This window comes from Staurois parvus, unplaced genomic scaffold (genome assembly GCF_062004578.1).
Source record: "Staurois parvus isolate SC_StPar_1 unplaced genomic scaffold, SC_StPar_1.0 ptg001670l, whole genome shotgun sequence".
Taxonomy (NCBI): Eukaryota; Metazoa; Chordata; class Amphibia; order Anura; family Ranidae; genus Staurois; species Staurois parvus.
Genome location: NW_028319466.1, coordinates 425,295 through 437,500, shown reverse-complemented (window position 1 = coordinate 437,500; position 12,206 = coordinate 425,295). Strand labels below are relative to the sequence as shown.

General features: G+C 45.6%; 1 protein-coding gene across 1 annotated transcript in view; it reads right to left on the bottom strand.

The window, feature by feature from the left end:
* The window catches only part of IFT122 (intraflagellar transport 122), a 135,756-nt gene that overhangs the window by 82,681 nt on the left and 40,869 nt on the right, over positions 1–12,206 (bottom strand). The window contains exons 13-16 of the mRNA XM_089663342.1: positions 11,943–12,107; positions 8,151–8,348; positions 3,515–3,655; positions 1,912–1,965 (exon numbers count right to left, since the gene is read on the bottom strand). Of these exons, the coding sequence (XP_089519468.1) occupies positions 1,912–1,965; positions 3,515–3,655; positions 8,151–8,348; positions 11,943–12,107 (558 nt within the window). The remainder of the gene's footprint in view (positions 1–1,911; positions 1,966–3,514; positions 3,656–8,150; positions 8,349–11,942; positions 12,108–12,206) is intronic.

The following is a 12,206-nucleotide window of genomic DNA, read 5'->3' as shown; positions in this document are numbered from 1 at the left end:
TTCATGCGATTGCAGCATAATAGTGAGGCATTGAAGGGTTAAATCAGGCGGTGAGGAGGAGATAGAACATTTCTGCAGATCCTGACCTGGAGGAGTGCAGAACAAGCGCACGGCTCTTGGGGTTTGCAGCGTGCAGGAGCTGACAATGGAAGAACTTGGCCGGATAGGCGGGAGAGTGTCGGGATGTCTTCTGGGCAACACTCTCCCACCAGATCCAATCCTCCCCGCTGTACCGATCAGCTGCTCAGGCTCTCTCCTTCCAGTTCTTGCAGCTCTCCACATGGACATCTGTCAGCGTGCCTCTCTGTGCCTGTCAGCTTCCTCACTGAGACATAGAGAGCCATGCTGACAGTAGAGGTATCGAGGACCGGATAGGTATAGACAAAGGGTCAGATGTGGCCCTGGGGCTGCAATATGCCCAGGTCTGCTCTACAGTCTCATAGGGAAACATGCACAGCTGAGACTGTCAATTGCAGGCGGTGTGTTGGAGCACCCCTCTCCAGTCCCCCTGCATCTTTCGGAGTCTGTATAACCTTCATCAGAAGTGATTCATGCAGATATCAGAAAAAGGAAACCGAAGAGAGAAATCTCACTAATTGTTTTTGATTGAGAATTGGACTGGATTAAGTACACACTACAGAAGAATATGCTTTGTTCATATTACATTTCAGAGGTTTACAACCACTTTAAGGCTGAAATGGAGGGAGGAAGGAAGGAAGGAAGGAAAGAGAAAAAGAAAGAAAGAAAGAGAAAAAGAAAGAAAGAGAAAAAGAAAGAAAGAGAAAAAGAAAGAAAGAAAGAGAAAAAGAAAGAAAGAAAGAGAAAAAGAAAGAAAGAGAAAAAGAAAGAAAGAAAGAGAAAAAGAAAGAAAGAGAAAAAGAAAGAAAGAAAGAGAAAAAGAGAAAAAGAAAGAAAGAAAGAAAGAAAGAAAGAAAGAGAAAAAGAAAGAAAGAAAGAAAGAGAAAAAGAAAGAAAGAAAGAAAGAAAGAAAGAGAAAAAGAGAAAAAGAAAGAAAGAAAGAAAGAGAAAAAGAGAAAAAGAAAGAAAGAAAGAAATAAAGAGAATAAGAGAAAAAGAAAGAAAGAAAGAGAAAAAGAGAAAAAGAAAGAAAGAAAGAAAAAAAGAGAAAAAGAGAAAAAGAAAGAAAGAAAGAAAGAAAGAAAGAGAAAAAGAGAAAAAGAGAAAAAGAAAGAAAGAAAGAAAGAAAGAGAAAAAGAAAGAAAGAAAGAGAAAAAGAAAGAAAGAAAGAAAGAAAGAAAGAAAGAGAAAAAGAAAGAAAGAAAGAAAGAAAGAAAGAAAGAAAGAAAGAAAGAGAAAAAGAAAGAAAGAAAGAGAAAAAGAAAGAAAGAAAGAAAGAAAGATAAACGAAAGAAAGAAAGAAAGATAAACGAAAGAAAGAAAGAAAGAGAAAAAGAAAGAAAGAAAGAAAGAAAGAGAAAGAGAAAAAGAAAGAAAGAGAAAGAGAAAAAGAAAGAAAGAAAGAGAAAAAGAAAGAAAGAAAGAAAGACAGAAAGAAAGAAAGAATTTGAGGGGAAGCACAATGGCTTAGTGGACCATTCCCTTGCAGGGTCCTCATTTCAGGTTTTGGCCTGCACACTATCTGCATGGAGTTTACATCCTCTCTATGGGCTTAAGTGCGTGTCCTCTGAGTATTCCAGTATCCTTACACACGTCAAAGACATGCTGGTAGATTAACTGGCTCCTGTCTAAATTGTCCCTAGTATGTGAGATAGAGACCTTAGTGGACTTAGCAGGGACTGATGAGAATGTACAGAAAGTAGAGCACTGCATACATTGTTGTCTGTATATAATGTGTATATTAATAAATGTTTCTAAGCATATTATATGATTTTTTTAATATATGTAAAAAGAAACTACATTACAAGGAGCAGGACACACATTGCTGGTTACCTCAATGCTGTTGATCAGTTCCAGGTAGCGAAGGTCTCGCACACGAATAAAGGCCTGCAATAAGGAAAGGAAAATATGAGACAAAGCAAATAGCACATCATAGTACAGCTTTAGAAAAACGAATGCAGTAAGACCTTTATATAGTTGATTTATGTTTTCTGCCATCCCTCTCTGCCAATCCCTCCACTCAGTGTCCTCCACCCCTCTCTGCCAATCCCTCCACTCAGTGTCCTCCACCCCTCTCTGCCAATCCCTCCAATGTCCTCCACCCCTCTCTGTCAATCCCTCCACTGACCTCCACCCCTCTCTGCCAATCCCTCCACTCAGTGTCCTCCACCCCTCTCTGCCAATCCCTCCACTCAGTGTCCTCCACCCCTCTCTGCCAATCCCTCCACTCAGTGTCCTCCACCCCTCTCTGCCAATCCCTCCAATGTCCTCCACCCCTCTCTGTCAATCCCTCCACTGACCTCCACCCCTCTCTGCCAATCCCTCCACTCAGTGTCCTCCACCCCTCTCTGCCAATCCCTCCACTGGCCTCCACTAAGTGTCCTCCACCCCTCTCTGCCAATCCCTCCACTGACCTCCACTCAGTGGCCTCCATCCCTCTCTGCCAATCCCTCCACTGGCCTCCACTCAGTGTCCTCAATCCCTCCACTGGCCTCCACTCAGTGTCCTCAATCCCTCTCTGCCAATCCCTGCACTCAGTGTCCTCCATCCCTCTCTGCCAATCCCTGCACTCAGTGTCCTCCATCCCTCTCTGCCAATCCCTCCACTGGCTTCCCATTGCCCAACGAATAAAATTCAAAACATTACCAATAACATATAAAGCCATTTATAACTCCGCCCCAAATTACATCACCGATCTTGTCTCCAAATATCACCCAAACCGTCCTCTCCGCTCCTCCCGTGACCTCCTTCTCTCTAGCTCTCTTGTCTTTTCCTCCCATGCTCATCTCCAGGACTTCTCCAGATCCTCCCCCATCCTCTGGAACTCTCTACCCCAATATAATCAGACTATCGCCTATTCTGCTCACTTTTATGCATTCTCTGAAAACCTATCTTTTCAGGGAAGCCTATCCTGCCTTCAGCTAATAATGGAATCTTCCATTCCTCCTACCAGTCCATCCCCCACAGTTATTACCTTTTGTACCACTAGCCCCTCCCTCCTAGATTGTAAGCTCCCAGGATCAGGGCCCTCCTATCCCTCTTGTATTGAACTGTATTGTTGCTGTATTGTCTCCCGTTATATTGTAAAGCGCTGAGCAAACTGTTGGCGCCATAAATCCTGTATAATAATAATAATAATAATATAAATCCTGTATAATAATAATATATAAATCCTGTATAATAATAATATGTAGAAGAGTTAGTAGAGACAGAAGGATCCACCTACAAACTTTCATGATAACGTTTGCACACCAATTACTTTGCAGTGCGCTAGCAGTGAATGGCTGTCGGTGTCAGCAGTTTTACACTCCAGCCCCAGACAGGATGACCCTGTGAATGACAGGAAGTGCTGGGACCCTCCACTGAGGAATGAACCGTGAGCAGAGAGATCACACCAAGGCTAAGCATCCCGTGAAAACAGGAAACACATTGTCACCTTTTTAGCAGTCTCAAAATCCAGCCCCTCTAACGCCTCCATCGCCAGCTCCTTCCAGTCCAGGTCAGTGACCCCGAGGCAGGCAATCTGGTAGGCTTCTCGGAACATCTTCCTCTCTAGGTACTGATACATCGGAGCAGACTGTGGGGGGGGGGGGGGGGGGGAGAAGGAGAGGTTTGGGAGAAGACAGTGAGAAGAATATTAATCTGTGAAGAACAGATATGTGTCTACATTACTCCCAATCAGTGGGAGGAAATAAACGACATTCCCCCGAGGCTGTTCATGCTGCCATACCTGTACATAAAACACAGAAATCACATTTAAAGTGCTCCTAAAGGCTGGAGGTGTTTACCTTCATGCATTCTATGCACGGAGGTAAAAAAAAACAAAAAAAAAAACAAACAAAAAACTACCCTTCTGTGCTCCCCTTCCCCCCTCCCCCAATACCTATCTGACCCTGATCCCAATCCAGCACTGCGCATGAGAGCAGTGGCTCTCCCAGCTCCCTCCCTCGTCAATGGCTCAGAGACAGCAGAGGGAGCCACTGGCTCCCATTGCTGTCAATCACAGCCAGTGTACAGGGAGAGTGGAGCTGAGCCACACTCTGTGTTTATATGGACACAAAGAACCAGCTTGGACTGCCCTTGAAGTGTTACTAAACCCCCAACAGTACAATCAGTCTGTAGATGCAGTAAAGCATGCTGGTTATACTCACTGTGGAACCTAAGGGGTTAAACCTCCGCATTGTGTAAAAAGGCTGTTTGATTCTGTCTTCTCTGATCCGCCCCCTTCTTATACAGTCCCCAATCCATCTGCTGATAGTACAGAGCTCTAGGTGTCACTCTGCACATGCTCAGTTTAGTGTGTATGGCTATACAGGATTTTTTTTTAACTTTTACTTTGGAAGAGTGCATGTGATCGGCACAGGGCCAATCAACACTGTCCAGGCAGAGGGTCAGGGGTTATGCAGCCTCACAGGACAGTCAGAGCAGAATGAAAACTCCTCCTACAAGCTTTAACTGGTGCAGTGCTGGACACTGATAGAAGTCACATGACTGCTATATATTGCTGATGAGAAAAAGCAGTTTAGATTTACTAAAATAATTGCATTTCCATGTTCTGTGTACTGTAGGAGACCAGATATAGTGAATGCATGTTCTGGGGAGAGTAGATATAGTGAGTGTTGAGTCCGGGAACACCAGATATAGTGAATGCAGAGTCCAGGGAGAGCAGATATAGTGAATGCAGGGTCCAGGGAGACCAGATATAGTGAATGCGGGGTCCGGGGAGACCAGATATAATGAATGCGGGGTCCGGGGAGAGAGGATATAGTGAATGTAGGGTCCAGGGAGACTGGATATAGTGAATGCGGGGTCCGGGGAGACCAGATATAGTGAATGCAGGGTTCGGGGAGACCGGATATAATGAATGCGGGGTCCGGGGAGAGCAGATATAATGAATGCGGGGTCCGGGGAGAGCGGATATAGTGAATGTAGGGTCCAGGGAGACCGGATATAGTGAATGCAGGGTCCAGGGAGACCGGATATAGTGAATGCGGGGTCTGGGGAGACCAGATATAGTGAATGCAGGGTCCGGGGAGAGCAGATATAGTGATTGCAGGGTCCGGGGAGAGCGGATATAGTGAATGCAGGGTCCGGGGAGACCAGATATAGTGAATGCAGGGTCCGGGGAGACCAGATATAGTGAATGCAGGGTCCGGGGAGAGCAGATATAGTGAATGCGAGGTCCGGGGAGAGCAGATATAGTGAATGCAGGGTCCGGGGAGAGCAGATATAGTGAATGTAGGGTCCGGGGAGAGCAGATATAGTGAATGCGGGGTCCGGGGAGAGCGGATATAGTGAATGCAGGGTTCGGGGAGACCGGATATAGTGATCACCTGTGAGTTATCAGCCCTGGGCTCAGTTTGGGGGTTATTTACTAAAACTGCATGGTGCAAAATCTAGTGCAGCTCTGCACAGAAATCTTCAGCTTCCAGGCCGGCCATACATGGGTCGATTTTCGAACGATTTTTCGATCGAAAATCAAACCTAAGAATAATCGGCCGATTTTCGCTCTGTTAGTGGGGCAATGGCACCGGACGAATTTTGTGGTTCCTCCCCATTTCATTCATGGGGCATGCTTGAAAATTCGGGAAAAACGACCGATTTTCGAACATCGCTGGTGGCACCATCGGATTACAGAACGATGTTTTCGATCGAAGAATCATTCGGAATTCGACCCACGTATGGCCTGCTTAATTATCAAGGCTTAACCTCTTCACGCTGGCTGCACACAAATGTGCGGCCTCCCGGCGTCTGGGCCTTGACGCCGAGCGGCCACACATCTGTGTGCAATTAACAAAAACAGATGTGCTGAGAGTGCGTGCCCTGCGCACTCCCAGCACACGTGTCCGGTACTTACGGAAAGGTCCCGATCTCCTCTTTCGATTGGGACCTTTCCCGATCATGTGACGGCCTTGACGGCGAATCACAGCGGTCACATGACCTTAAAACCCTGCCCTGCCTCCCGGCTTCTGAAACCCTTAAAGGGCCGGAAGGCGCTGGCGCCAAGGGGTTAACTGAACAAGCTGAAGTTAGAAGTGGATTGGCTACCATACACAGCTGCACCAGATCCTGAGTGCTCCAGTGTTAGTAAATCTCCCCCTCAGTGACTAGGGACTGATCACTCCAAGGTGATTACTGCACGAGCAATTATATGCAAGCAGCCATGATTAGCTATAGGAACTGGCAGCCTCCTATTGCTTTCAATGGGGCTACCTCCTGCAGCTAATTGCCAGGAACCCCTGCTGGGGGTTCTTGCATATTCCTTGTCGGGCCCATTCTCCAAATTAGTTTCACTTTGTCACCAGGAGCCCGAGTTATTGCTGGGTAAAGTATAAACATCGGGGACGTCGCTCTCCTGACCAGCACATGAAAAGTAGGAGAAATTATAAGTGGCCTCAAACCAGGGCTTCTCCACAAACCCCGCCCATCCCCCTCCCGACGCATTTCGTCCTTCCCACTGGGGCTTAGTCACAGATGGGTGGGGCATCCCCAATGTTTACAAGTTTGTCACTACTGGATGAGTGGATTCACTATTCCTGAGCACCAGGGGAAGAGCATTTCCTTGGATCAGTGCTCCAAGCTTCTTTCCAGGTCACAGTGGGTTGATGTACACAGTGGCTAAATGGTTAGCACTCCCGCCTGGCAGTACTCGGGTCGTTGATTAGAATCCCAACTATGGCACCACCTGCCTGGAGTTTGCATGTTCTCCCTGTGCCTGTGTGGGTTTCCTCCCACACACCAAAGACATGCTGGTAGGTGAATTGGCTCCTGTCTAAATTGTCCCTAGTATGTGTATGTATGAATGTGAGTTAGGGACCTTAGATTGTACGCCCCTTGAGGGTTAGGGACCTTAGATTGTACGCCCCTTGAGGGTTAGGGACTTTAGATTGTACGCCCCTTGAGGGTTAGAGACCTTAGATTGTACGCCCCTTGAGGGTTAGGGACCTTAGATTGTACGCCCCTTGAGGGTTAGGGACCTTAGATTGTACGCCCCTTGAGGGTTAGGGACCTTAGATTGTACGCCCCTTGAGGGTTAGGGACCTTAGATTGTACGCCCCTCGAGGGTTAGGGACCTTAGATTGTACGCCCCTCGAGGGTTAGGGACCTTAGACTGTATGCCCCTGGAGAGTTAGGGACCTTAGATTGTACGCCCCTTGAGGGTTAGGGACCTTAGATTGTACGCCCCTTGAGGGTTAGGGATCTTAGATTGTACGCCCCTTGAGGGTTAGGGACCTTAGATTGTACGCCCCTTGAGGGTTAGGGACCTTAGATTGTACGCCCCTTGAGAGTTAGGGACCTTAGATTGTACGCCCCTTGAGAGTTAGGGACCTTAGATTGTACGCCCCTTGAGGGTTAGGGATCTTAGATTGTACGCCCCTTGAGGGTTAGGGACCTTAGATTGTACGCCCCTTGAGGGTTAGGGACCTTAGATTGTACGCCCCTTGAGGGTTAGGGACCTTAGATTGTACGCCCCTTGAGGGTTAGGGACCTTAGATTGTATGCCCCTTGAGGGTTAGGGACCTTAGAATGTACCCCCCTTGAGGGTTAGGGACCTTAGATTGTACGCCCCTTGAGGGTTGGGGACCTTAGATTGTACGCCCCTTGAGGGTTAGGGACCTTAGATTGTACGCCCCTTGAGGGTCAGGGACCTTAGATTGTACACCCCTTGAGGGTTAGGGACCTTAGATTGTACGCCCCTTGAGGGTTAGGGACCTTAGATTGTACGCCCCTTGAGGGTTAGGGACCTCAGATTGTACACCCCTTGAGGGTTAGGGACCTTAGATTGTACACCCCTTGAGGGTTAGGGACCTTAGATTGTACGCCCCTTGAGGGTAGGGACTGATGTGAATGTACAATATATATGTAAAGTGCTGCGTACATTGACGGCGCTATACAAGTACCTGAAATAAATAAATTAAAAGTGTACTTGTATGTTTTTGCACATGCTCCTGCAAAGTCATGGAAGAGAGGCAGAAAAGTGCCCTTTTGGCTCTCTTTAGACATCTACTATACAGTAATACATACAGTATATGGCAAAAGAAAACCGAGACAGTAGAAAGTCTGTAACTTACTTGCGGCACATCTACAGAAGACATGGAGTAGACATGCAGGCAGAAGATCTTTGATCCATTGTAGCCTACAACAAAGCCCTGCAGTTTCTGTTGGTGAACGGGGAAGTTACTGGCTTTGATATTCAGGTACCCTTCTCCTGAAAAGCAAACCATGTCCTCACACTGCGTGTTCCAGGCTACACTGTTGGCATTGGGCTCCTAAAAGAAAAATGGAATAAAATGAAAGTCTAACAATATCAATAAATAAAACGTTCAACACAGTGGCTCACACTTCTTCCTGGCAGCATTGGAGTCCTTGGTTTGTATTCGGCCAGGAGAGTCTCTGCATGGAGTTCTCCCGGTGGTTGTGTGGATTCCTCCAGGTGCTCCTTTTTGTCCTCAAACTCTCCAACGACATGCTGGAAGGTTAACTGGCTCTTGTCTATATTGACCGTAGTATGCATGTGTATGTGTCTATATGTATGTATACATATGAGATCGGGACCTTAGATTGTAAGCTCCTTGAGATCAGGGACCAATGTGAATGAATAGCCACTAGAAGACTAGGCCTTTTTCTGACACGTTTTGTTTCCATGTAAAAATTATTTTTTTTATTTTTGGTTTTTACTTCGAATTCCAAACATTATATATTTTTTTTATAAAGCAGAGGCCCTAGAGAATAAAATGGGTGTTGCGATTTTTTTTATGTCACGCGGTATTTGCGCGTGACATAAAAATTTGAATTTTACTGCACAAAAACACAATTTTTTTGGGAAAAAAAATACACTTTCTTGAATTTTAATGCACAAAAACACAATATAAAACCCAATTGTTTAAAAAAAATGGAAAACTATGTTACACCGAGTAAATAGATACCAAACATGTCATGTTTTAAAATTGCGCATATCTGTGCAACGGCAACAAGTGGCATACATTTCATTACCCATAGGTGACGCTTTAAAAAAATTTACAGTTTACCACTTTACATTTGCACAGGAGGTCTGGTGTTAGAAATATTGCACTCGATCTGACGTTCACGGTGCTACCTCACATGTGTAGGATGAACGCTGTTTGCGTGAGTACGTGTCAAGGTCCTACCTTTTCCCAGAGGTTATGTTACTCCATGTGCTAGCATCCATCTTGGATTTCTGCTGAGCATGATGGGAATCTTTTATGCCTTCAGGTCTCTGAGGTCCATCCCCCAGAGGGGTGTGGCTGAGTACATATAAGCCTGGGATCTGCACATGCTCTTTGCACTTGTGTCTTGTGTCTTTGTCTTGCTACAGCTCTGTGTATACGCTCGTGACTCTTCTGGTATTCTGACTCGGCTTGTGACTAAGACCATTCTCTGTGTTTCCCTTTGATCTGACCTTCTGTTGCTGAACCCGGCCCGTGACCTGTGATTCTCTGTCTACTGTTCTGTACTGTTTTGTCCCGTTGTTATTGACCCGGCTTGTCTGACTACGCTATTGTCATTCTCACCAACTACACGCCATTGGCGGCGGCCATTACCGCAGCTGGGGTGTCTCGGGGGCCGCGACCTGGTCCCTGGTTGCGTCAAGTCCATCCCCACCATCAGGGGCCCTGGTGAAGGGCAGCCTGGGACTTAGACTCCGCGCCCTGAGGGACTGCAGTCTGTTGGTGGTGGTTGTCGTCAGCCAGTGCGTTACCCTGCCACTAGGCCTACCTGTCCGTTCCACAGCCCTGCCCTGACAGTACGGGACCGACCGACATTCGCACGGGGGTGCTTTAATTTTTTTAAAGTTATTATCTCCTAGATTGTAAGCTCCCAGGATCAGGGCCCTCCTAACCCTCTTGTATTGAACTATATTGTTGCTGTATTGTCTCCCATATATTGTACAGCGCTGAGTATACTGTTGGCGCCATAAATCCTGTATAATAATAATATATTTATTTTTCATTGTTGCTTCAATTTTCTTTTAACCACTTTTTTTGTTATCACAGGGAATATAAACTTCTCCTGTGATAACAATTGGCTATGACAAGTACACTATACAGGGAGAGATCTGTGGTTTATTAGACACCAAATCTCACCTCTGCCCTTGAAAGCATTTGATCGCACCATGATTGGTGTAATCATATGCTTTAACATTTTAAAAATGGCGCTGTTTACATCCGGGAAAACCAGAAGTGATGAATTCTTACTTCCAGTTTCTTACATCATAGAGGCGATCAGAGCTGATCCAACCTCTGTTTGCCTCTATGATAAGCCGACGGAAGCGCCAGTTGATTGCTTGGGTATCCCTGTGGGACAGCGAACCCAAGACAGCCGCAGAAAGTTGCGGGGGCGAGGTGACATCCCATCCCGTTGCTTGTAAAAGCCACCCAGCAGCTAATTAGTGTCTTGGATTGCTTTTACAAGAAAGCCGACCGTTGGCTCTAAAAAAACTATACTGGGATAATGCTTGCAGCTGCAGACATCATCCCGGTATAACCGCCAAAAATCCAGTGACACACGGGTACGTCGCTGGTCTGCAAGTGGATAGTGTGTATAGAGCTGTGTAAATTGCTGGCGCTAAATAAATGCTTACACTAAATAAATAAGCATCAAGTCTTTGCTAGTGAGCTGTATTATTCTGTATGTTTAGCCGAATTTGAATCAAATGTACATCAAAAAGGGAAAGGCCCTCCTAAGATAAATGAAAGTAGAAACAGACAGCAAGGTCGAGAGCGAGCCCACTTGCGTGCCACCATAGACAGTGGCTTCCTATGGCAGCACATGGAGAAGAGGAGTTGAGAGCACTGATGGGGGATCTCCAAAGAGGAGGATTGGGGCTGCTCTGTGCAAAACCATTACACAGAGCAGGTAAGTATGACATGCTTGTTCTGCTACACAATGCCAGGGCAAAAAAAATAAAAAATAAGGAGAGGGGTACACATTGTACCTCTTACTGGTAAGGATTTAGGCCAGCCCTAACAGGTCGAATTCTGAAAGAATTTTCTTTCAAAAATCTTTTCTAAGAATTTTCGTTTGAATTTCGCACCATTAGTGGGTCACAGAAACAGCCGATTTTCATGTGACCATCGAATTTGAGTGACCGGGTGTGTTGGAAATTTTTTGAAAAACAAACGAATTTCGAATCAATGTTGGGAGAATCGGGCGAGAAATGTAATTGAAAAAGAAACAAAAACATGAGCTGTGACCTGGAAAGAAAAGAAAATTCTTGGCCATGAAAATTCTTTTCGATAGCAACACGATATGAAATTGAAGGCTTGGTTTAAAATCAATGCTGGCGCCATTGGAGTACAAAATGCACGAAATTTCCAATTTTCTAAAGAAAACTTGTTCAGAATTAGACGCATGTATGGCCTGCATAAAGCCGGTCATACACGGGTCGAACTCTGAACGGATTTTCTTAAAGCCGGCCATACACGGGTCAAATTCCGAAAAGAATTTTCTTTCAAAAAACTTTTCTAAGAATTTTGGTTCGAATTTCGGCCGATTTTCGAGTGTCAAATTTGAGTGATCAGACATGTTGCACATTTTTTTTTAAAAACAAAGGAATTTCTAATCAATGATGGGAGAATCGTGCGAGAAATGTAATCGAAAAAGAAACGAGCCGCGAGTTGTGACCTGGAAAGAAAATTCTTGGCCACGAAAATTCTTTTCTGTAGCAACAGGAGGAGAAATTGAAGGCTCGGTTGGTCGAATTTTGAAATCAAATGTGGTACCATCGGCTTACAAAACACACAAAATGTCTGCTTTTCTAAAGAAAATTTGTTTGGAATTCGACCCATGTATGGCCTGCCTAACAGTGCTGAACCACAGAGATAACAAATTCTCCTCCCAACCTGGAACAAGAGATCTTTTGTTGTGATGTCATACACGAGACACATGTTGTTTTCATCCACTACGGCGAGCTTGTTGCGACTAGCGCTCATGTCCAGACACCGCACGGATGTGGTCTGTTTGAGAAGGGTGATGGCAAAGAGGTTGTCCACAAAAATCTTCAGGATCTGATGAAAAACATAAAAAGAAGAAAAGAGGAGAGGGTGAATGAAATGCGTTTTACACAACCGTCCGCAAATTGGCTGCTACATAGTTGATTGTCTGTG